This window comes from Danio rerio, chromosome 4 (genome assembly GCF_052040795.2).
Source record: "Danio rerio strain M-AB ecotype USA chromosome 4, GRCz13ab, whole genome shotgun sequence".
NCBI classification, from domain to species: Eukaryota; Metazoa; Chordata; class Actinopteri; order Cypriniformes; family Danionidae; genus Danio; species Danio rerio.
In genome coordinates, this window is record NC_141024.2 from 62,184,633 (window position 1) to 62,212,407 (window position 27,775).

The 27,775-nt window shown below is 34.3% G+C and overlaps 1 protein-coding gene and 1 long non-coding RNA gene across 2 annotated transcripts in view; both read right to left on the bottom strand.

The window, feature by feature from the left end:
* The window catches only part of LOC148682295 (uncharacterized), a 560,329-nt gene that overhangs the window by 126,124 nt on the left and 406,430 nt on the right, over window positions 1–27,775 (bottom strand). The window lies entirely within an intron of this gene.
* The window catches only part of znf1117 (zinc finger protein 1117), a gene marked incomplete in the record, with an annotated part of 481,533 nt that continues 460,803 nt past the window's right edge, over window positions 7,046–27,775 (bottom strand). Inside the window, 2 exon segments of the mRNA NM_001327996.2 lie at window positions 7,046–8,973; window positions 12,912–13,037. Of these exon segments, the coding sequence (NP_001314925.2) occupies window positions 8,177–8,973; window positions 12,912–12,996 (882 nt within the window).

Below are 27,775 nucleotides of genomic sequence, written 5' to 3' on the forward strand. Positions count from 1 at the left end.
GCCAATCGCTGACGGGGATTCCGCTGATCGACCAATGAAAGGCGATAAAAATCCAGCCAATCGCGGGCGAGGAGTTCTGCGGCTAGACCAATGAAACGCGACTGTGACGTGCTCTAATGTGTATGGAGCAGCAGTAGCAGGAAAGGGACGATAGTGGGAGATTATACACAATGAGCATACACTGATACACACAGAAAAACGGGTTCACCGTAAACATTAGGACATAACGAGAAAACGCGGGAGGTAGTAAGTCACGCATGTTAGAACACGTGTATGCCGCCCGACTTATCGGGACAGTAGCGCTGTTCCAACAGTTACGGTGTGTGCTCATAGTGACGGTATGTATTCAGGTGTTTTGTCCCAACAGTCCGGTCGCACCAACGCACACACACACACACAGCTGTGGGTATAAATGTGTTTGTGTTCTTGTGTTCAGATGTCTGTTTCCTCACTCTGGATCCAAACACAGCTAACACTGGACTCATTCTGTCTGAGGAGAACAGAGAGGTGAAGCGTGTGAAGGAGAAACAGCTGTATCCTGATCATCCAGACAGATTTAATGTACATCCTCAGGTGTTGTGCAGAGAGAGTGTGTGTGGACGCTGTTACTGGGAGATTGACTGGAGTGGAGATGGTGTTGTGGAAATATCAGTGTCATATAAGAGCATCAGGAGGAAGGGAGGTCTTGAGTGTGTGTTTGGATGTAATGCTCAGTCCTGGAGTTTGCGCTGTGATTCCTGCAGTTTCTCATTCAAACACAAAAACACACACACTGATCTCCCAGTAAAGGCGCTCAGCAGGAGAATAGGAGTGTTTGTGGATCACAGTGCAGGAACTCTGATCTTTTACAACATCTATAGAGACACAATGAGCCTCATCCACTCAGTCCAGACCACATTCACTGAGCCGCTCTGCCCTGGGTTTATAGTTTATTCTGGATCATCAGTGAAACTGAGCTGAAGGCTGATGCGAGATTTACCCAGAATCCTCTGCAGGAGCAATCAGTAGCAGTGTGTGTGAGAGAGCATATGTGTTGTCTGCGCATGTGTTCACTGTTTTGTGCGTGTGTGTGTGTGAGAGAGTGAGAGACAGAGTGTGTCTGTGTGTGCGAGACAGATAGTTTGTGTGTGGGAGTGTGTGTGTTTGTGTGTGTGAGAGAGATTTAAATTTTCACAAAAATATCTTGTTACATAGATTTTTCATTTCACAAATTGTAACACCTCAGCAAATGTAAAAGCAGCTTTCCTTCCTCCACAGTCTAGACAGAGTCCTTGTAACACCACTGTTGTTCAAAGGTTTCAGCATTATTTATGGCCTTGTAATACTTCAAATCTATTGTAATTCTGGACCTAACAAACACTTTAAAAACTCTAAATCTCTACCATGTACATGCACTCAGTGTGGGAAGAGTTTCAACAAATCATCAAACTTTAATAACCACATGATGATCCACACAGGAGAGAAACTACTCACATGCACTCAGTACTCCCAATAATATTCAGCTGCAAACTAAATCACCATCAGATTGATGCGTTTCAACAGATTTAGGATGCTTTACTGTATTTTACATTTGTCTGTATATTATAGATATATTTTATAGTAGATATTTAAAAGTAGATATTCAGTCAATTCAGCTTAAAGCAGAAGCTGCCTCTTTGCAGTTTCCCTGTTGACCTGTGGTTCTCTTTGAATATGTGTTTGTTTGAAAAAATATATATAAATAAAGAAAAAAAGTATATATATATATATATATATATATATATATATATATATATATATATATATATACATTGTATGTATGTAGTATTAATATATGTATGTATAGTTTTAATTTTATATATAATTAAATTTAAATAAAATTATATATTTTTTATAAAATGCTGATAATAGCATGATAATGTTATATATATATATACCGGTGCTAAATCGATACTTTTAAAATGATAACAGTGCCAAAACGGTGACTGAATTGATACTTTTTAGCCACAAAATGATGGTGGATGACTCTACAAAAATATTTTATTTGACAAAATATTTTTAAAAATCATTTTAATCGAACAATATAATTACAATTTAAAGTAAACATCAATTCATATTGTATTACATTAATATATTTCCTTTGATCATTTGTTGGTTAGAATGAATTTAAGATTTGCATTATGAAATTACATTAGCTTACTATTAACTCCAATAATTATTCTGGAGTCATAATAAGTCCTATTTCTTATTGTTTATTTTGTGCATTGATAATGACCAAAAAACATTGAATGAGAGTAAAAAGTAGCAATTTTACCCAATAAATGCGTTAATAATAGCCACCGATTTATTTATAGTCATCCAAATAAACTTAAACGTTTAAAAACTGCAGCAAGCATTTATTTAGGCCCGAACTACAAAACCAAATTTAAAACAATATTAGTATCAGTTTTGCTTAAGTTGCACACTAGTGTTGTAGGAGAGGAGAGTGGTCGCTTTAAGACTTGCTATTTAAGGGAGTTGTAGTCCATAGCGAAGTGGGTAGTGTAGTTCGACACGCATGCTGGATGATGTGAACTCGCTGTGTGCAGCTGAGGAAAAAAGTTTTACTCGGCTTTGTTTTATGTTCACTCAAGTTATTCCACCCAAGAGCTGTTTGCACCGTGAACCTGACAACACTAAAATAAGTAAAAGGAGGGCATGCATTGATTACTTTTGTCCGTCTCATCCTTTGCACGAGCTGTTACTCTGCCGCTGGACATTACTGAAGCGGACAGAGTAACACTAGTTTGATCATGTATAAATATCATTATAACTATATTATATAAATATTATTATAACTAGGCCTAAAACATTGCGACAATCAAAAACCAAATGACATATCACAGGCGATTGTCTTCTGCATGCACCAGACATGAATGACACTTCTCATAGAGCTTGAGAAGCAGACAGTACTGTATGATCTATGTACTTTGTAAAATAAAGATTTGCTTTTTAAAGAAACAGCATAGGAGGAGGTTGTCGCGGGCCTTAGTGCAGATAAAAAAGTTTTTTTTTTAAGTGTATTTGTATATATAGTGTAGGGATAGTTTACAGTTTAACCCAAAGAATGACCAGTCTGGTAGATGAAGAAGAGCCGGAGTCAGAGATTTAAATAAATAAATCAAGTTTACTGAAGATAGTTTGCAGTTTCATTCGCAGAAGCCAGCTTTAACACTTGCAATGAGTTCCTAGGCCGCTCTGCTTACAATCACCAATCAATAACAATTATACTCTCACATAACGTCATTAACTGCGTCATACATAAAGGTGTTCTAACCTGATTGGTTAAAACACAGATAGACTAGGAACATTTCCACGTGAGGTTCGTGCGTACAATTCTGAACAATATCTAAACATAAACGTCAGACATCCTTTAGACTGATTAGAGCTGACTCCAGACCTGTGAAATGGATCAACAATCAAATAGAACACACACACTTTAAGTATAATCTGTTTCTTATCCAAGGCTGAGTGTACCGTCAGCCGTCTTTATCAAAACTGGTTAAAAACTGGTATAATCTACATTCAGGCAGTTATATTCTTACTACACAAAGTCTATCTTGAATAAAAAGTAGAATCACTTTAAACGATTTAACCGTAAAAATAGCAAAATCACTTTAGACATTTTAGACAGTATTAACTCCTAGAAATAACAATAGAAACAGTTGTTTCCAGTCCTCAGTTCCACTCAAGATCTCCATGACCTCTGACCTAGTTTGCTGGCTCCTGAAAATAGGTATAAAGAGACAGGCAAATGCACTGAACATTCTTATATTAAGCAATGTGTTAACTTATTCATTAATTAAAATCAATTCACAGTTAAATACTAAGAAACAGGATGATGAAAAGGATAAATGTTGGTCCATGATGAGATGGACTGGAAAGCAGAAATCCGAATCCTTCAGTACTAAAATGTGAAAACTGAAAATTCTGTGACCATTAACTCACCTTTACTTGTTCCAAACAAGATTTTATTTAATTTTTTTCTGATGTTGAACAATAATATCCAATAACTTATAATCTCTTTGGTTGTTGAAAACAGTAAATGCTGAATTAAGATTGTTCTTTTGTTTATTGTTTTATTATTTATATTGTCAGACAGCTAAAAAATTTCACTATATGTGTTAAATCAGCTGCGCAAAGCGATTGGCATACAAAAAATCTTGTAAAATTGATAGATATAAAGATTTTACGTTTATCGTGATAAATATCGATATCAACTGATATGTAAAAAATTATTGTGATATTTTTTTTGCCATATCGCCCAGCTCTACTATACAGTAGCGAGAACAACATCAACTGCATTACAAGTTCAAAACAAAAACAACACCTGGTACCGTTTAAACCATTGTACCAGATTTCCTAAGCTAAGAAACAGTAAAAAAAAATGTAGCAATCTAGCACAGGAAGTACATAAGCAGCATAAAACAAGTAATGACTCTCTTGAATTTCATCATGGACAACATGAACTGGTTGGAGGAGAAACAGCGGACCTGTCGATTTATGTAAAAACGCTGGCCTCTGGGGAACAACAGGAGGACCCTACCATGGAAGGAAATCATGCTACTGTCAATGATAATACAGAATGCATATGTGAACATGAGTAAAGAGATAATCTTTCCCCAAATGAAGGACAATCGGATAATGGAATGGAATGAGACCTATCAACAATCGACTTCCCAGCTTTACTGAAAAAGGGAAAAGCTGACCGATAAGCTGAAGGGGACCACTGCTGCATCAACATTACAAATATTAACCTCCAGAGGTGGATAGTAGTCAAGGAAAATGCTGGAAAAGACAAACACTTGAGTAATTGGTTTGCCTCCATATTTGGATCTTGGGGACAATGGTTAATAAAGTTGACATATTTGGAGGTTACCATACTTGTTTTAGCTTAACTTTGTTGCTGTGTTGTGTCATTCATCAGATCAATGCTAGCCAGTGCTGCTGCCACACACATGGTTACTGTGCAAGTACAAGGAACAGTGCAAGCCCACCTCAACAGTGACTATGGCTATGAAAATATGCTTCCAAAATCCTTAGATTGGTCCGTTTATGAGAACGTTACCCCAAACTTGGTTGGATGAATATCAAACCTTTTTTTTTCTTTTGTTTTTGAGTGTGCCGCAGTTCTTGTTTTTATGTTATTCCTGTTTTGTGGAAAAGTTAGGGAGATAGTGTATAACATGTATTTTATTTTCTTTGATTTCAAGCGTACACAGACCTTTAGAATAATGAATAGTGTAGGCAGGTAGTTAGAGGATATTTTGTTTTTTATTTTGGCACTTAGACTCTTTTACACATATATGCCAAAAATTATTCCTATACAATGCAAGTAATCTTATGTTGTTTTCTATTTTCATTTTCTATTTTTCCTCTCTTGTTCTTTGTTATCAGAATGACACGAATGAAAAAAGGGTTTCAAGCAGGTCATTATCTGTGCTACGAGACAGAAGTGCAAACAGAAGGACCTGAAATGATGGTTATTAATCCTATAATCTACAATATTATCTTTTAATAATATATTGGTTATGTTTCTGGGTATGAAATGGACATTTATCGAAGCTGCAGGGTTCACATACTCACAGGGAAAGAGGACTTGAACTGAGTGCTTAATGGAACCAACGATCATCTCAAAGCTGGCAAATGCTGTAAGAATAGGCTCTACTGGTGGCTGAAAAGCCTGCTGCTCGCTCCAACACCAGACAGTACTTAGTAGTACCTCTGGCAACGTGGGAGCAATCATCTTAAGACCAGGAGACAGTATCTTTTACTCCTTTCTAATCAAATAAAGGGGAGATGTTTGGTTCCGCCTCTCCACTGGAGTGCAACATAGGGATGTTGACATTTGGTGAAGACTGTGAAAGGCAACTTTGTGTTGCATTAGTGAGGTTGATTGTACTGATATGTTGGTACCTTGTGCTGCATTCCGGTTGAGGGTTAGGAAAGAGACTTTCTTCTGATATAGTCCCTCTAAAGGCTGATTTATACTTCTGCGTCAAGCCTATGCTTATGCTACGGCGCTGACGCATAGCCCTACGCCGTGGCAATCGCTGACGTGCACCTCTCAAAAAATGTAACTACACATCACATCGACGCGTAGCGCAAGCTCTGTGATTGGTCAGCTTAGTAGCGCTGACGAGTCTGGGCGGGACTGAGCCGCGCAAGCCCAATAGAGCAATTGTTTACAAGTGTGGAGTCCCGTGAGAGAGCTCCAGATAAAAAGTTTTGTTTTGTGTTTACCTCATAGTAAAGTTGTTGCACGTCCGCCGGTTTCTGCTTCAAAAAGAGCAAGTTTGAGTCACTTGTACATTCAGGAAGTGTTCAGGAAAAACAAAGCACCAGCGAAGAAACTCGACACAGAGGAACATTTATACCTCACTGCCCACTAGCGTTTCGGAAGTGGTAATGCCAACAGTGACAGCGCGCAGAAGTATAAATGCACAGCTACGCGTTGAATATTTAGCAGACCAGAATATTTTTTACACAACAATTTACAGTCACTTGTTCAACAGTCTTTGAATAAATCATAAGGTATGAACTCCTATTTTATAAACATACAAGGGCAATTATTGTCTATTTGCTCCGTGCGCTGCTCCAGATAGCCAAACAAGCTACATCATCCTTTACCTTAGGTTCTTCGCAACAAAGTTAGTCCATTTTCAGCTTTTTCTGTCCTTGTGTGAATGAGTAATCCCCTGCTATGTCTTGTAAGTGCCAAATGCAATAAATTTGGGTCATGAAATTCCAAAATTCAGGAAAATACGATAACGTATTTACAAAATGACATTTTTTGTAACTAGTCATTTTTTAAAATCTTTTGTTAGACTTTGCACATTACTTTTCTAAAAAAAATTTACACACACACACACACACACACATATATATATATATATATATATATATATATATATTATTGCAGTTTGTATATATTTGTACATTATTTATTTTACATTTAAAGTGTGAAGGCCGTTTGGACATTGAAAAATAAAATGGAAAAAAGTTTTACTGGGCTATTTGCTTTTTTGATATATTGTTATGATTTTGATGTGGTTATGAAGAAGTAAAATTATGATTTTTGTGATAATAACCTTTGTAATATCTTGTTTTTCATTTTTGACAGGTAGGAAACTTGTGTTGTTTTTCCCACCTTTCGGTTGAACTAAAATGATTCTTGCATACTACATGATTAAGACAAAATTATTTTTTCTCGTGCGTCCTGACATATGCTGGTAACAAACAAAAACTGTCCTCAGTTTGATAGAGCACACAGGGCCTGAGTTATGCACTAAGGCTGGCTTTAAAAAAAAACAAAAAAAAACAAAGCTGTTTGTGTTGAGGTGGTTCATCATAGGACAGACAACATATATAATAATAGTTAGCATTTAACAGCAGTGTTTTTTGTAATTTCAAAGGGTTTTCTTTAAAATGACATTAAGATATTGCATTTATTGTTCTGTATGTGGGTGTGGTGAGACTTTAAATTTAGGTAGGGGGAAATACTTTTTTTTTTGGCATGTTACCTTCTTCCAGTTGGAATAGAATAACTCTTGCATGCATTATTATAGAGAGAAATTTATTTTTCTTGTGTTTACTGACACCTGCTGGAAAGAAATGGAATTTTGATGGAGCACACAAGGCCTGAGTTCCACATTTTTTAACTTCAGTTTATATAAAACAGTATTTTATGAAATTTCAAAGGATTTCTTTTAAAATCATACCAAAGTTTTGTATTTATTCCTATGCATGTGGTTATGGAACACTTTTTAAATCGGAATGCCAAATTCAGGCGGAAATACCCAAAATAGCCCAAAAGCTTAACAGGTTAATTACTGATGAGCTGCTGAAACTCATCCCACACTGAAGCTGCGGTCACACTAGAGTTTGAGCATGCGACATTTTGTTTTATGGTGCTGCGAAAAGGGGCGGGATTCAACAAGATTATTAGACATTAAAAAACGTGAGCGATTGTCCAGAGAGGTCATGTTTTGATCTTCGAGTCAAGTAATGCGATTTCGCAGGTCAGAGTTCACCAAGCTTGAACTCTGCAACGCAGTGAACTGTAAAACTTGACCCACAAACTTTCGTTTACAGTCTGGCGCATTTGCGTGCATATGAATGGAAGTCTATGGGGAGAAAGGTCTAGTGTAACTGTGGCTTAGGTGCAAGTGAATGGTTTCTCTCCAGTGTGGATCCTCATGTGTCGGTTAAGTTGTGATGATTGTATGAAACTCTTCCCACACCGAGTGCATGTGAATGGTTTCTCTCCAGAGTGGATTCTCATGTGTTCTTTAAGAGATGATGAGCGTCTGAAACTCTTCCTACACTGAGTGCAAGTGTATGGTTTCTCTCCAGTGTGGATCCTCATGTGGTGATTAAGGGATGATGATTGGCTGAAACTCTTCCCACAGAGAGTGCATGTGAATGGTTTCTCTCCAGTGTGGATCCTCATGTGTTGTTTAAGAAATAATGAGTGTCTGAAACTCTTCCCACACTGAGTGCATGAGAATGGTTTCTCTCCAGTGTGGATCCTCATGTGTTTATTAAGGTGAGATAAGCAACTGAAACTCTTCCCACACTGTGAGCATGTGGATGGTTTCTCTCCAGCGTGGATCATCATGTGGTAATTAAGGTGTGATGATTGGCTAAAGCTTTTCCCACACTGAGTGCATGTGAATGGTTTCTCTCCAGTGTGGATCCTCATGTGTTGATTAAGGTTTGATGATATGCTGAAACTCTTCCCACACTGAGTGCATATGTATGGTTTCTCTCCAGTGTGGATCCTCATGTGAATCTTAAGATCGCCTTTTCTTCCAAAATTCCTTCCACATTGAGTGCAGGTGAAACGATTTTCGTCTCTTTTTTTCAAAATACCATCAGTCTGTAAATGAGTTTTTTCCTCAATTTTGACATGATGTTCCTCTTCTTTACTCCCCTTATTCTCTTCAATTAGATCTAAAATAAAAAAATAAAAATAAAAAAACAGTTTTCATTAAGTCTTCAAAATCTCATAAAATGCGTAAAGGTGAAAAGACACTGGAAATATTGGCTACACACACTGTAATTTTGATGCACATTAAATGTAAAATAAATCAGATCATATTTTGTTCAGTCCATTAACGTGTGCACATTTAAGCCGATTCAATTCAATTCATCTTCATCTTGTGCTTTTACAATGTAAATTGTGCTGAAGCCACTTAACTTAGAAGTTCTAGTAAATTGAAACTGTGTCAGTCCAGTTTTCAGAGTTTCTCATAAAAGTAATTTTGGTCATATTGATAAGACACAGATTTGAAAGCTGTAAGTGGCCTATTTTTATCCATATATATTCAGAATTACAACAAAATGTTTTTCTAAAATTTGTTAAGCAGACAGGGAATACTTGTTCATTCTGTGCCTGACTGGTAAACACATCGGAAAAAAAAAAAGTTCTGAGGTAACAGTTGAACAAACAGCTGAATATTTGTCTCGCAAACATGAGACATACCTGTACAGCATCTGCATAAAGGCTGAAATGTGCACCTTTCCCCTTGTGTGCTGTTGGGTCATTTTCATCCTTTCTGGGTTGATTTTGTGGATTAATTTGGTCAAAACTTTGTGTTTTAGAAAATTGATTGATATTTGGAAACATCTTATTTTGACAATCTAGCATCTATGCATCTAGCATATTATTTTATAGCTATATTCTACTGTAACATGCTACGTCAGTTAGCAATAAATTATAAATCGACTTTCTTATAAATATACCTAAGATGGCTGGAAGTACACATATAAACCATTTATGGGCGCAGTCGTGTAAATGATCAGTTGAAGCCTTTTAATATTTATTCAGATCTTATTTTCATTCAACAGCAATAGCTGGATGCCTTCATCCATATTAGGGATTTCCTGGAATGTTCTGCTACTTTTGTGAGGCATATATGGAATTTCTGCTCAAGTGTAAATGAAACAGGCATTACATGCATTTAAAGTGCCACAATGCCCACATCAACCTATTTTGAGGAAAACTGAAAAAAAAAAGAAATAATTTTCTTCTTAAGAAATAATTTTTTGTACCTTTTTTGATACAATTGTTGTTATATCAAAAATAGTAGCCTATCGAACATCAATATATAGCAAGGTAATGAAGTCAGAAATTCCAGTATCTGGACAACATTACACCTTAGTTAAAAATTCTGTCCAAAAGAACATGCTTGCAGCTTCGTATCACATCGAATAACAACTCACACTATAAAATAAATTATATTTTCAGATTTGAAGACAATTACATTTTCAAAAAACAAACAGAAACTGCAAATCAGGAGGAGATCGGAGGCTCAAGAGGTATGATATGGCTCATAACAGACTAGTAAATGAGAAGTGGGTTAATTTATCAATGTTTTTTCCTTTTTGATGTTACGAGTTACGCTGGATCTAATCTCACTATATTTGCTAAAAGTGATATTTAATTCATCTTGTTCTCTATATCTAACATAGGGCTGGACAATAATATAATATCAATATATCACAATAGATTTTTTTTCAATAACGGTGATATGATTTTTAAACCCATTTACGATATTTTGTAATATTATACGATATTTTGACCTGAATACAGATATAGAGGAACAAGCTTCCACAAGTAAGAATGCAGACAAAGTAGTTGATGTGGACGTTGTTCGGCTTTTTAAGTTCCGATAAACCTTTTGTTTCGGCGCTCTGCAAACTGCGGGAGAGCGATGCCGACTAGCATCGGAAACACATCAAATAGGTTCATAAAAGTTTAAGTCAACCTGTCGCCTCATAATCCACCTTCCCGATACCAAACACAGATGGCTATGAGGCACAATGTAGGGTTTTGCATGTCTACACTTGAATATACACATATACATTTCTCGCATATAAACATATACTATGTTCAAAACAAGTATGACACTTGCACATATATAAACCTACTGCATGCATACACCCACATACACATGCACAGACATATAAACTCAATCCGATCATAATCTTGATCCTTGGATAAACACCCAAATTAACACACACACACACACACACACACATTTGATTAATAGAAGTATTAAATCTGTTAAATAATGAAAATGTGTTATACAAAATATTAGTTCATATAAATAGACAATATAAAAAAATAGAACTATTTTATGTTAAATCTTTTAACTTAATTAGGTAATTACATACACAAAAATAGTCAGAAAGAACCCTTAAAGGACGTTTAAGATAAAAAGCAACCACAACTTTAAATATACTCAACTCTTTTCCTTTGCAAATATTAATGTAGCCTATACTCTTTTTGATTTGCTCTTTAATTATAATTATTATTCTTTTTCTATTTTTTTTACGATGTGGATTTTGGTATTATTTTGACCAGAAATAATAAACTGCCGAAAACAGTCAAACTACTTGCTCTACAAACAGGTGTGTTCATGACTATACATACAAATAAAAATAATTAAATGAGAAAATATGACTTTGCGACATCAAGCAGCATTAGGCATGGGCCAGTATAAGAATCTGACAGTATGATATCCTAAAATATATTTTCTTCGGAGACACTTTTAAAATATTTTTGAGCGGTAAACATGTCAGGCTAAATAATTGAAATGAATCACAGATTTCTTTACGATTTAAAACAGCCTCTTTGGTCTTTACTGCAGGAGATACTGTTGTCCTAAAAAACAAAACATTAAAAAAAAACTTACATATACTGTAGGAACGGTGCAGCAGGAAATGTTGGCGATTTTAAAACCTTGACTTTTCCAAACTGCGGTAAACCATTAATATAGTTATTGCCCCATGCCTCAGCAGCATAACACTGATATTTAGGATCTAAAAATTAATTCTTTAAAAAAGTCTAAAGCAAAAAGATTCCAATGGCGCCGCCTGCTGGTGCATGAAGAATATTGTGTATATTCTGCGACTGTAAAATATTTTATAACAATTAATTATTTTAGTGTTCATTTCTTTCAGCATGCTCAATATTGGGGGCATCCACATTTTTTGACATACTGTAAACCAGAGTTTCTGCAGCTTTTACAAAGTTAAATGTAAGACTTTATGATATTTTTAAGACCATTATGAATGAAATTTTAGACTCATAAAGGGCTAAAGGCTAAAGAACTTTTCAAATGGCCCAGATGGAAAAGATTTTTATTTGCCCCATCAAAATAAAATTTATTTTTAAAACAAAAAAATGAACAAATGTTTTTAAAGTTTTAAAAACTATAACAAACTAAATCTATGCACAACAATCTGTCCAGGTTGATATCCACAGCAGTAAATACATGGAGCACGTTTAAACAAATGTTATTGTGAGTAAAATAATTAAACCATTATGATAAATAGAGTTAAAAAGACCTTTTTGAATAAAAAGTTGAAAGTTTTATTAAGTTGAATTGTTGGTGATTGAATTGGTTTTGGCCAGATTGGGTAGAAAAACATGAACAAATGAAAATAAAGACTTGTTTAAAAAAGACACAATACAGCACAATATTTCAGTAAATTTAAGACTTTTTAAGGCCTAAAATGTTAAGTCTTTTATGAGAATACTGTAGGTCAAATATCATCAGCTTAGTTAAACCTTTTATTAATTTATTGTTTTTATTTATTTTATAAAGCACCAAGGACGCTTTACAAAAAGCAAAAAAACAAGAAAAGCAATAACGTTAAGAAGGTTAAGAAAATGGGAGACTAATAACACATAAAAGAAAGACAAAAGACATGAGAACAAGTAACGAAAGAAACTCATTCTGTCTTTCAATGAGTGCTTATGTGCATTTAGGATAATTAGGCAGCACACTCAGGGCTGCAAGATGGATTTAGTATTCTTATTATTAAAATATATCTGAATGAGGATCAAATGACTGAGTTGGTCTTTGAGAATGAAAACCAACCTGTTTGTTCCTGCAGATCTTCCTGTTTGACTGTGAATGTTTCTTCAATCTTCACATCTTCACTCTCCTCTTTAATAAACGGCATCTTTATAACAGTGTGGAGATCAGTCGCTTCAGCAGGAGTTTTTCTCTGTGTTTGGACACTTTATCCTGTTTAAAATGAACAAAACAATAAAAATGTCCTGTTTAAAATAAATAAACAATGAACAGAAACAAAATAACTTCTCTTCAACACTTGCTTCAACAGTTTCTTTTAATTATCAAAAAGAAATCAGGTAAAACATTTCTTTAAAAAAATAGAGGTAAAATAGGTTTGATATTCGCACATTCGGACTTTCACCTTAATGATATAATTTCATTAAAGTATTATTTGCAAACTCTAAATAGCGAAATCATAATAGCAGCCAATGACTATCAAAGTACAACATTGTTCTCAGTCAAATAAACAGTGTTAATGTTGTTTATAAGTCACACTTGTATGCTAATTCCGATCAAATATTCAAAGTAACATGGTAAACAATATATAGACTGCTAAATGAACGAATGTGTGAATATAAAACCAACTTTACCTCTTATCAGAAAAGTTTGGGAAACCCTGCTTTAAAACACCTATTACACTCTTTTCGTTTTCAAACAATAGCCCTCGGCTACTGATAATAAAATAGTACTACGTTGTATAAAGGGTTTAAACATTATTGTCAAAAGCAGGTACATAATTTAGCATCGGATTAAAAAAATCTGAAACTTTAATTAAATCGGGTTATATCCGTAAACGTTTAAAAACACAAACCTTTCCCCAGTTGAATCACAGCGCTGAAGCGGCGCCGCCTGATGACGTCACACGTCACGACAAAATAAAAGTCTTTTTAAACCTTTTTTGCCACTTACTGTTGCAGTCATGACTTGATATATTTCTCCTTCGTTTCCACTTTCTCACAGACGCACAAATATTCAGTATTTGGAGTTGATCAAAACCTTTACTCTAAACATTTTAAGACAATTAAAACAAACTTTTAATCCACTAAGACTGTTTAAAGCAGAAATCTCAACATTCTAAAAGGTATAACAAATAATCTAATGAGTGTTTGGAGCTGAAACTTTACAGAAAAGGAGGTAAAATAGGTGTCCTTCATGTAAAAAGTATTCATTACTACTACACGTTTTAGTTCTTTTAACTAGTCATGACTTATATATAGTTTTTCTCTGCGTTTGGACACTTTATCCTGTTAAAAATTAACAAAGCAATAAAAATGTAAAATGAATAAAACAATAAACAGAAAGAAAATAACTTCTCTTCTTATATGAGAGTAATTAACAAAAAGAAATCAGAAAAGTCTGAGCAAGAAACTATAGCCACAAATTAGCTGATTAAAACTAGTAACACGACTACATTTCTTATATAAAGTGATGTAAACTTAGAATGGAATGACATTATACTGTTTAATAAATTAAAGCTTCAGTAAGACACTTATTACACACACGTTGTTCAATAGTCCTCATTACTGTGAGTAAAATACTTTGTTGTATAAAGGGTTAAAATAATATTGTCAACAGCAGGTTCATAGTTTAGTATCAGATGAAAAACCTAAAACTTTAATTAATCGGTTTCTTCTTCTTTTTCTTTGGGTTTTACTGGCGGTTGGCAACCAGACTTGTAGGTGCATTACCGCCTCCGACTGGAATGGTTAAACAATAACTGAAGTGTAAAAATAGAGGGGAGGGGGAGGAAAGAGGGAGGAAATGTAAAATAAAATAAATGAATAAATAAAAAATGTGGGGTGGAGTGGGCTAACAATTAATTCCTTAGATTATATTATCTTTATATTCTTTTCTCTAAATGGGTTTCTTAAACAAATTTAATTATATCGTCATATACCTCACTAGATTTATTCCCTAATAAACCAGCCAATGTGAAATCCTGAAGTTTGCTCTTTTTAACTGATTGAGTTGGAAGAAAACATGTCATATTGTTTCTTGTTGATTACAGTGTATACATTGTCCAGTTGGGTTTTTCCCTATTTTATATAAAATATGGTTGAGTCCAGTATGACCTATTCTCATCTGAGTTATAATCGTACTTCCCTATGATTTCTGTTCTCCCTCCTTCCAGCAACGACTTGTTTATGTATATTTTATAGATGTCTGCCTGTTTCATTGTTATCCCAGTATAATTGCCATACTGATTGTTCTTAATTTGATTTGAGCTTCTGCTTTACTCAATGGGACTTCTAGATCTACTTCACTAATTCTGAGAGCTTGTTTGGCCAGAATGTCCGCCTTTTCAATGCCTTCCACACCTACGTGGGCAGGAACCCAAATGAATTATACAAATTTGCCCATCATTTTAACATAATATGTCTTACAGAGTATGTGAACTCTATTAATTACTGCAAAACATCAGAATGTTATTTCGCATTACGTCCATATAGGAGTGATTCAATCTTTTAACACTTAGTCTTAGTGGATTATATAAATTAAACAAAAATGTGTTAATGTTTGGAGTAAAAGTTTTGATCAACTTCAAATACTGAAAGTCTTTGTATGTGAGAGAGATAGCAGATGTTGTGTGAGGTGGAAAATGAAGGAGAAATGTATTATGTCATGACTGCAACAGTGAGTGGCAAAAAATACTGAAAAAAAAAAAAAGACTTTGCCAACAGATTAAAAACAAATCTTGATTCTATTATTTCTGAAACTCAGTCTGGGTTTATAAAAGGCCGCCATGTTTCTAATAACATAACATTAGTTTTGGATTTGCTCGATTATGCTGATTCTATTCATTCAGATGATCTCATTCTTTTTCTTGATTTTTATAAAGCCTTTGATACGGTTGACCACCAGTTTCTGTTTTTAAGCATTGAGGTTATTTGGATTTGGGGAAACTTTTGTTAACACTATGGCTTTGTTTTATAAAGGAATCAATAGTTCAGTGATTGTTCATTTTAATACTTCTAATGGATTTGATATTTTGTGTGGAATTAGGCAAAGCTGCCCAATCTCTTCCTTTTTATTTTTATTAGTTACAGAGTTTCTATCCTTAAGCATTGTGCAAAATCAAGATTTATAAGAAATTTCTGTTTTTGAAAGGGAGATTAAGATTTCACAATTGGCAGATGACACCACTTTATTTCTAAAAGATGACTCAAACGTATGAAAGGCTTTAAATTTAATTTCTGATATCTCAAGTGTTTCTTGTCTAAAGCTGAATATCTCCAAATGTGAGATAATCCCTGTTCATAATTTGAGTTAGGAATATATAGAAGATATCCTTGTTAAATCCACAATTAAATGGTTATTTATTTATGTTATTAAAAATCTTTTAGTGAGACAGCACTTGAATTTTTTTTTTTGTCTAGGATCAGCAAAACTAAAAATATTCTTAATTCCTGGCTACAACGGGACCTGTCATTATATGGAAGAGGGTCTTTCTCATTTTGTATATCCGACTTTATCTTTATTTGTTGAAAACAAAGTGGCCAAAGAAATTTATACTGTTTTCTTGAAATTTATCTGGAAGAACAAACCTCTTATATTAAAAAAGGAAGTTCTTTCTAATAGTAAAGCAGAGGGGGTGTAAATTTATTAGATTTTTCTGACACAATATACATTTTTAAAATTAATTGGATAAAGAGATGCCTAACCAATCCAACGTCTATTTGTTTTTTTATTCCCAACTACTTTTTTTAACAAAATCTGTAGTCTTTTGTTTCTTCTTAAATTTAATTATCTTCCCTACAAGCTATCTTTAGCTTTGTCTAAATTCCACCAGCAATGTCTGCTTGCTTGGAAGCTTGGTTATGTTCACAATTTTTCTCCCCACCGATTATTCTTATGGAATAACCGAGATATTACAATCAGAAACAAATCATTATTTCCTGCATCATCAAACAACCACTGTTTTCCAACTTCTGCTAATGAATTTAATAAAGTTGTTAGGCAATATCACCTGGTGTAGTTCACCTAGTTAAAAGTCACTGTACATTTAACTGTAAATTTGCTTTTAGAAGGTGTTAGTCTGTTAGAAAAAAAACATAACAATAGCTTTGTGCGTCAAATTTTTCAATTTAAAAGGAAAATTTCTTCTAGAGAAAAGTTTTACTGGAGATCTTTGGTTAAGGATATAGACTGGAATAGAACCTGGCTTTTACCTGGGTAATATTGCATTTCCAATGAGACAAAAGAAATACATTTTAAAATTTTTGCATAAAATCTACCCTGTAAATTTCAGTATTTACAATTTTTTGGACATCAACAGCTTCTGTTCTTTCTGCAAACAAGCAGAGGAGACACTACTATAGTGATGGCCAACCCTGTTCCTGGAGAGCCACCTTCCTGCAGATTTCAGTTGCTGCCAATATCAAACACACCTAAACCAATTAATTAGGACCTGAACACCACATGATAATTACAGGCAGGTGTGTTGGATATGAGATGCAACTGAAATCTGCAGGAATGGCTCTCCAGGAACAGGGTTGACCACCCCTGCACTACTACATATGTTTTTTGATTGTCCAATTTCCAAGCAATTTTGATTACTTCTAAATTCTCATATATCTGCTTCTGCCAATGCTGTGAATTGCTTTAATCTAAAAGACAATTTTTATTATAATAACCCAAAAGCTAATTATCTGGAACGCATCATATATATATTTTTTTTATCTTATATGGCAAATTTTACATTCACAAACAAAAATTCACAAATAATTACCCATCCTTTGTTCATTTTAGAATAGAATTTATTTCCCTCCTAAAATCACTTTATCTTATTAAGAATTTAAAAAAATCTAAGATTCCTGAAATATTATGCAGATGTATTTAAAGAATATTCTCGATTTTAGTTGCTTTCCTTACAGTTATTTGTTAATGTGTCATTCTAATTTCATTCATTTGTTTAATTTAGTAATTTTATTATTATTATTATTATTATTATTATTATAATTAATAATAATACTTTAATTGTATTAATATTTTTTCCTTTCTTTCTAATGGTATTATTTGTATTTGGATGTGGTTTTAGATATTTTTTCTTATGACTATGTAAATTATTGCTCTTTTTAAAGATCTGTCTGACTTTGGTATTATGTTCTTGTATTGTCAGTTCAAGCATTAATTGTAAAAAACTGGAGAAAGGTTTGTTTTAAAGCTTTTACACAGATATAAAGCGATTGATTAAAGTTTCAGGATTTTCATCCAATGATGTACCTGCTGTTGACAATATTATTTTAACCCTTTATACAACATAATACTATTTTACTCAAAGTAAAAAGAACTATTGAACGATGTACGTGTATTAAGTGTCTTAATGAAGGTTTAATTGATTAAATAACATAATTTCATTTCATTCTAAGTATACATCACTGTACACTGTTAAAAATTGTCCTGTTAAAAAACAGTAAAATACTGGCAGCTGCAGTTGCCAGCAATGTACTGTTATTTTACAGTACGTTGCTGTAAAAATACATGGACTACATTGATTTACACAATACTCAAGTGAACTCATTTTGCTCACTGAAAGCAACTGCCTCAACTTGGTCAACTGCTGAATGAGTTTATGAAGTAATGTGCTATATATGCTTAGAAGCATACTTATAATGATAACTTATTTTAGTTAATTAGAAAAGTTCGGTTTGACTCTAATGTCTTATTTTTCACAACAGCACACATACATGTAAATCTGGAATCACCAGAGAGATTCTGACTGCATCAGCAACTAAACAGCCGCTATCTTTAAATAGAGAAACATGCAGAATAACATCAGCAGCTCATTGTTCATCTTTAACTCATACACTGGGTCTACTCTCCTCCACAACGGTGACAGACAGAAGAAATTAGCTTCAGGTTTTACAGTAAAATACTGTTTTTTCCTTGATTTAACAGTAATCTACTGGCAGCTGTGGTTGCCAGCAATCTACTGTTTTTTTACAGTCTATTTCCGTAGTGTAAATTAACAGTATATTACTGTTAAAATACATTTTTACACTGTTTTTACCTCTCACACCTTTAACCCTTTTAACCCCAGAGCATATACTTCAGTTTTTATTGAAGTGTCCACACTACTGAGTGTTCAAGAAACATGGAGCAAAGCTGAAGTAAATTCATTAATTAACTGACTAATTAAATGATAATTGAGGATTAACAATGAACAAATGAAGAAATACTGAAGGGAAAAAAACAGAACAGAACATACAAAACTTTAGTCACAGCTTTATAATGAAATAACCTGAAGAACAACAAATGATTAAATCATTTAAATGATCAGCGGATGATTAAACAACTCTACAAACATCATCACCAGCTACACTTATTACTTAATACATGTATTTTTGTATAACATCTACTAAAGTTCTTCTTGAGAAAAAGTGAAAGTTTTACGTCACCATCATGGAGAACAGAGTTTGCTATAGTTGGGCTCTTAGCCCTGTCATATTTAACATTTATATATTTTGGCTGCTGCAATTGTTAAGAACTTTGTTTAAAAAGCTCCTTTGTAGTGGCAAGCCAGCCAAAAACCTTAATAAGATCTGGTGATGTTCATGTTGCTATTAAATGGAGTCTGTTCTCATTTAGTATAATAAAATTTCCTGCTCCTATTCAATGTTAAATCTATTGTTTTACATTATATGTCTATATATGGCAATGATTTCTGGAAGTTTTTAAGAATATCTTGGACAATAACACTGCTCTATGGTGTAAATCGCACTCAAAGAGACATCTATAATCAGCATATGAACCTCAATAATGGTGACAACAAAATTAACAGTTTAACTCACAAACAGGCAACTGAAAGTCTAAACATAAACAACAGCAGAATCAAACACAAATAAAGAAAACTGTTAGACCATTATACAACATTTATTTATACCGCAATGCATGCTGGGATATTTGTACCGTGCCACTCCCAGCATGCATTGCAGCATGAAACATTTGAGATGTTACCATTGTTGAGATACAACGTCAGATTCATGAGGTCTGAGTGTGTCTTTGTCATAACTGAACTGTTTTTGTTTGTTATTTCTTAACTGTTAAGTAATTACGGAGGTATCTTTTCTGTTTCCACTTCTTACTAATTAAATTAATACCTGCAACTAAGCATAAAATCTATTGCATGAGACCCTTCATCCAGATATATACCAAATTATTTATCAAAACTAATTTCAGACAAATAGATTTCTCTATTTATTGACTTTCCAACTTTATTGCTGTAGTACAAACGTTTTGTAAACTCTGTATTCAAGCAGATGGAAAGTCTTCTTAAATGAGTTCCAGGGTGAAGAGCCCAACTAAACCAGCCCCTCACTCCATTACGGTGACACAAAAAAACACCTTAATTTCTGTTGGATCTCAATGTGAATAGTATGGAAGTCAAATCAGTCAGTAATAAGTGTGTCTGCTGTTGTTTGTGGAGTTGTTTAATGATCCTCTGCTGAGACTGAAGCTGTTTTATTTTATTTGATTTTATTTAATGTTGTAACTCAAGTCACTGTTTGTGTTTATTGATTATTTTCTTCAGTAATTGTGATTATTAACAGCAGGTGTTCATCAGTGTCTGAATTCACTCATTAGTGTTCATTAAAACTGTCAGGTGAACTATTTTAGTTAACTAGTGTATGAAATAGTGAACAAGGACACAAAGCGTGATTTCAAACACAGACTTCAAAACATCGAATCTGAACTCTGTTAGCTCACAGGTTTTTGCAGTTGGTTACTTTCTCGAAAACAAAAATGTTACCCAGAAAGCACTGTTTTTAACAGAATATTACTGTTTTAGTGAAAAAACTATAGTTTACCATAGAATCTGACCGTTTTTTAACAGCAATTTTTTACAGTGTATATATATATATATATATATATATATATATATATATATATATGCGTGTCTGTGTGATGTATGTAAAATTAACTCTCCGTAGTTAACTGTCTTATTACTGCATCAATTTCTACTTCTGTTATTCCTGCATCACAAAAAACTTTATCTTCATCTGATACTTTTGCTTTTATTTGATTTAAAAGAAACAGTTCATCATCCTGTATAGTTCCTTTTCCCTCAAACATATTTTCATAGAAATTTTTAACAGCTATTAAAATTTCCTTAGTTCCTTGTTTTGATTCTCCATTTTTATCCAACACCTCTTTCATTAAGTCTGCTTTCTGTCTATTCTTTTCTAAGTTAAAGAAGAATTTTGTACTTCGATCTCCTTTAACAGTGTACTTCGCTTTGCTTCTAATTATAGCCCCTCTGCATTTTTCATTTTCCATCTCTTTTAGTTGTTCTTGTAAATATATGAATTTTTCAATCTCTTCATTTTGATCTATTTGCAGTCTTTTTATTTCGTCTTCTAATTCCCTTCTTATTTGAATTTCTTTATTATTTTTAACTGTTTTTAAATTTTACAATATTTTATTGAAATTTTTTTTCTGTCTAACTTAATATTGTCCCACCATATTCTTTAATCTTCTCTATACATTCTATCAAATTTACTGTTTACAATTATTTGTTGAATTTTTTCTTTGTATTTCTCATGTTTTAAAATTGTTGCGTTCAAAATCCATACACCTAATCCCCTTTCAACTTTTACACAATCTAACTTCACACAAAAAATCGAATGATCACTAAATCCAAGGTTTTTGTAAAATACACTTTTGATATAGTCTTTCATTTCTACATTACATAACATATAATCAATCCTACTTAACCTCATTTAAAACCAGTTGCATTCTTAAAAATTCCCTCTTTGTCTTATTTCTCTCTCTCCACACATCTATTAAATTACATTGTCATCATTTTCAGTAGCTCCTTTCTCCCCTTGTCTTTTCTATATACCATCTTACTCCCCAGATCTAATTCTGTGAAAACAGTATTAAAATCTCAAACTACAATAACATTCTGCCATTTTTTACATTTATACTAACGTTTTTAAAGAAGTTCGATTTTTCATTTTTTTCATTGGATGCATGAATATTATAAATTATGAAATTATCTTCACCTTTTTCTAATTTCATCGCCATGCTTTTCCCAACTCCATCCTCAAATATTACTTTTTTTCTTTTTCATATAAACCTCTTTTTATTAAAATCACTACTCCACAACCCACTTTATCCTCTCCACTGTTAAAATATATTTGACCATCCCATTTACTTTGAACCATTTTAAACTTAAATTTTTCCAATTTGTTTCTTGCAAAACAATCACATCAGCTTCTTTACATAACACCAACATTTTTTTTAAATTTCTCCACTTTCAATAAACCTCTTGCATTCCATAATAAAATGTTTAAAAACATGATGAAAGATATTAAAATATTAAAACCACCCATTATTTTTAGTCTCATCCTCTACATCTGCATACCAATTTTTGTCACTCAACTAACAGCCCCTTCCATAAAAGAAACACAAATTAAATTCATGTTAAAAATAAATAAAATGGTTTAAAAAACATTATTTCTCATCATCTTCTTCTGTAGTGGTTTTCTTGGTTTTTCTCTTACTAAATCAAACTCAGTCTGGAGGTTATGAATATCAGAAGAATATACTTTATTGTCGACAACAATGGAGAATTTTCAGGAGACCCCCGGTAGCATCCCTGTCTGAAAAGTTCTGTCCCACTCATGCCCTGGCCTTACCTAAATACCCCTTTACATCCGTTGTTTTCCTTTGTTCTCCATATATTACACAAGATCCCTCCTAGTTTAACCCTTGACTCCAAATTCCACCTCTGTCATCTGTTTTTCCTTTATTTCTACATATATCACACAAGACCCCCCTAGTTTAACCCTTGACTCCAAATTCCTCCTCTGTCATCTGTTTACACATGTGTTGCTCTATTCTTATCCATTTCCTGAGACACATTAGTTGTTTACTCAGGCTTTGTCCCGCTCTCTTCTCATCCACTTCTTTTTATGACCTTTTCTACATAGCACCTTAATTCTTTTAATGGTATGCAAGTCTACAAGCAGATTATACATATACAATTTGAATATATAGATTAACTTCACACTCCAAAGAGCACAAAATCCACCTCACTTCCAGCCCTCTTAACACTTCATACCTATTTACATTTTTTACTCGCACCTTTGTCAACATCTTTTTTCTTGCACTGTCCACATTTGGTTTTACCTTTATTGTTCTTCTTCTTATTAGTCCTCTTTCCACTTTGTTCTTCTCTACATAATCTGTCAGTTTTTCTCCATTACTTTCCATTTCTTCGGCTTGATCAGTCTTATTTTGTTCATCGTTTTCCACCATATTTAAAAAGTTTTTAAAACTCAGTTATTTCCATTTGTGTCCACTGTTCTTGTTCTGACGTCTGTTTTTCGTTCACATTTTTTCCTCTCTCTTCCCTTATGTTGTTTGTTTCCTCCTACATAACCCTTGTTTTTAAATCTTCTTCCTTGTTTCTTTCATGCACCTGTCCATCCTCTTGTTTTGCTCCCCCTTCTTCCTCTCCTTCCATCCAACATTCACACTTGTTTAAAAATTGTTTAAATTCTGGACATTTGACATTATTACAATTCCTTGCAAAGTGTCCCTTTTCTTCACCTTAAGATGTGCTTTTTTTGTTTTATTTTTTTTATTTAAAACATCATCACATAACATTAACATTTAAAAACTCCAGAAATTTCACAAAACAAATACATTAAAATAAACATTCTTCATAAAATAATATCCTCTTTGGGCATCTTTCACTTTAAACCATTTAAAACAACCTTGATCCGTCCTCAATGTCAGTGCCTGTGTAAACTCTTCTTTTTATTTTTGATATGGGATAAACTCCCCATCCTTCTAATTTTTCTAAAATTTCTCTGTCATCAAGATAGACTGGCAGGTGCATGAAAGAAACAACATAATCCCTGTTTTGCAGCTCTTTGATTTTAACAGTTCATTTCCTTAATCAACAGTTCATAGATCAATTCCTCACATGGTTCTTGCTTTTCCATAGTTAGTTCAAACTCTTTTCCTTGCCTTGGTCTCAAAGCCAGAATCTTCCCATGACCACACTTGTCTGTCACTGCTTTAATGATGTCCACAGCTCTTACCTCATTTACTTCTTCGGCATTCACTATTACTGTTACTTCTTTTAAATATTTTCTTCCACCAAGTTTTTCCTTTGTCCAGCTCGTTGTTTATCAACCAGTCCAATGTCGTTAACCATTCTTGTCCCTTCATCCAGTCTAGTTTCATCTGCCAAGAGAGTCTCTGCATCCTGTTTCGTTTGCCAAATAACCATCCATTTTATGCCCAGGAAAAGTGCAAAAAAAAACAACAAAAAAACACACACCCTCCAGTTAGCAAGATGCTGCTCTCAGGTGGTTTAAAAAAAAAAAAAAACTCTATTTCAGTCCACAAAAAAAAAAAAAAACACAAAACAAAAATTCTAAAATGGAGGAGACCCTTTCTCTGAACTGCAGCTGTTCACTCCCTGTATTGTTCACTAGTGTCCTCTAGTGTTCCCAGGGTGGTACGGCCATAAGCAGGCAAGAATTCTACCACTGAGCCACCAATGTTGACACATGTCTTTTCTTGCCTTTGTGGTGTGTGAGTGCTGCAAGGCTGTTACATGCAGCTGGAAGAGCAGCAACACAAAACAGCAATTGCATTGGCTAAAAACTGTACCCAGATCTCTCGCGTGGCAGGTGAGAATTCTACCACTGAACCACCAACGCTGATAAAATTATGCTGTTGCCCTAGTGGGGCGTGAGTGCTGCAAGGCTGTTAGACACAGCTAGAAGAGGAGCAACACAAAACAGGAACTGCATTGGCCGGGAATCTGACCTGGGTCACCCACATAGCAGGCAAGATTTCTACCACTAAGGGCTCTATTTTGACGGTGCATGCGCAGAGTGCAAAATGCAGGGTGCAAACGCTTTCAGGGTGTGTCAGAACGCATTTTTGATAATTTAAGGACGGGAAAATCCGCTTTGCGCCAAGGCGCATGGTCTAAAAGGGTTGAGTTAATTTTCTTAATGAGTTATAGGTGTGTTTTGAGAATAAACCAATTAGAGTCTCATCTCCCATTACCTTTAAGAGCCAGCTGCGTCGCGCCATAAGCACATTTGCTATTTACAGGACGTAAAGTAAGTCTAAGTGGAAAAACTGAGCATTTCACAAGCAAACAGTTAACAGTTTTTTTAACAGAAAACTACTGCGTGAGAATGAGAGATAAATGATCTACTTTCACTTTCGCTCTTGGATATGGAAACCTTTACGCACAGACATCAATTACTCTATAAATAATTAATTGCATTTGTTAAGCGCAAATATTAATTTCAAAACTATTTCTAAATTCAGTTCTAATTTCCAGCAAACTAAGGCCCCGTTTACACTAGTGCGTTTTAGTTTGAAAACGCATAAGTTTTGTTACGGTTACGCCATCCGTCCACACTACGCCGGAGTTCTCGAGCGCCGAAAACGGAGCTTTTTGAAAACGCTGGAGAGGCCGTTTTCATTCTAAAACGCTGCTGCTCCGTCTTAGTGTGGATGGGGAAAGACGGAGACATCTGAAAACGGAGGCGGGGCTGCAAACGTTCGCCTATCTGATTGGGGCTTTTCCTCAATATTAAGTACCCTACACACACAGTTCAGTCTTGCATCCTCTTCTTGTAAGTTAAGACTTCGCAAGTTTGATCAAGGCTGCAGTCTCCCCTTTCTCAGTTTGATATGGAAAACATACGGAGGACACGGGTAAATCTTCAAAGGGAACAGTGTACTTTATAACTTCATTCACATCACCTTGGCTACGTTGTTTCACTTTCTCAACAATAAAATGTAAACATGATTTAAGGAACTGCCTATTTTCTTTTTAATATTAGCAACTTAACAGACAGCAGAAATGTTGAGGCGTCGTGCTGCATATATGGGCGTCATCTTCACTGTGTGGATATTTATAACAAAACGGAGCCTATAACAACTGCCTCGAGGATCCTTCAATTTCAGTGAAAATACGAAACGCACCCTCTCTTTTGGTGAATATCAGTTTTAATAATCGATAATTATAAAAGTATAACATACAATAAGTTTATACATTGTAGGAAATAAAGACGAGCGATCAGTCAATGTACCTGGATTAATCATTAACTTATCTTTGCGCTTAACCAAAACATGTTACCCGTGAACAAGTAACTTAATAGATTCCAATCACCAAAGTTAGGGAATTGGCCTATGTAGTTAGATAAAGACAACAACATGTGTAGAGTTTTCATTTCTATCCGTCATCTCTATGTGCAATATGTTGTTATCATCCATCCATGAAAGAACAATCCAGATTCAACTTCTTAATATTATTTATTTGCTCGCTTTCACTACAACGCACCGCCAAAACATCAGTGCCGCGAAGAGGAAGGAAATCACATAAAAGTACTCGGAAGTAAGTTCAACATTCACAACCGGAGTCAAAATAAAAGTCCTGTTTGTTTACACTTGCGCACAATGAACTCTTGCGCATTTTTGGCATACAGCAGTAAGTAGTATAATCCAAGAAATAAATAAATAAAATACATAACAAAACATAAATTTATAGGATTAATGAGAACATAAAACTCAACACCCCCACTTGTTCTCATCATCTTAAGCCATGTAGAATGTCATCACAAAAATTTAATTCCCAAACAGAAATCCTTTGAACTTTAGAATTTTGATCTTTGAAACAGATTTTGTCAAAATATCTGCCACCATGTCTTCTGTTGGGCAATACACAATATGTATTTTTCCCTTACTGACAGCATCACGAATAAAGTGATATTTCACATCAATGTGTTTGGACCTAGATCTATTCACTGGATTTCTACTCAGTGCAATGGCCCCTTGATTATCACCATACACTGTAGTGCAAGTGTAAACACTACTGTCCATGTCATTTAGCAGTTGAGTTAGGTACATGCTTTCTTGAGTAGTGTTTGCTAGACCAACGTATTCAGCTTCGCAGGTCGACAGTGCCACTGTCGGCTGTTTCTTAGACTTCCATGAAATAGCAGGGCCTTGTTCTGTCAGGCTGAAACAGTATCCTGAAGTGCTACGCCTATCTTCTACAGAAGATGCCCAGTCAGAATCACTGAATGCTATTAGACTTAAAGTATTGTCTGTTTTCTTGTAACACAACTCGTAGTCAGCTGTACCTTTTAGGTATCTCAGAACATGTTTAGCTGCTACTAAGTCATGTGTTTTAGGCTTTGCAAGGGTTTGTGATAGTTTACTGACTATCCAGCTAATGTCTGGTCTGGTACAGGTCATTGCATAGATCAAGCTTCCAACAAGTTCACGATATTCTTTGGGGTTCTCAATTTCGTTGTTGTTTTCTTCCCTATTTATATTACACTCAACTTTTAAGTCACTTGGGGTAGCTTTTGGTTTACAGTTTGACATTCCAAACCTTTCAAGCATTTTGAGGATGTACCTTTTCTGATTCATTTTAATTGTTCCTTCTTTTTGTTCAAACTGAATCCCCAAAAAATAAGATATTTTCCCTAAATCCTTCATGTTAAATTTGGACTTCATTATTTCTTTAAAACTGTTGAGCTGATCGTCACTGCTTGCTGCAATTATCAAATCATCTACCCAGATGATCACTATGATTGTCTCATTTTCAATTTGTTTTCTATACACACAGTAATCAGAATGATTTCTCTCAAAGTTGTTTTGTTCCAAATGATCATTTAAAAGTTTGTACCAGTTTCTTCCAGACTGCTTTAGGCCATATAGGGATTTTTTTAATTTGCATACTAACTTATCTCCTTTGTCAGATGTTTCTTCAAAACCCTCTGGTTGTTCTAAGTATATGTCTTCCTCTATAGGAGCATGTAAGTATGCTGTCTTGACATCCATCTGATGAACTGAGAAATTATTCTGAGCAGCTATCTGCATTAATGCCCGTA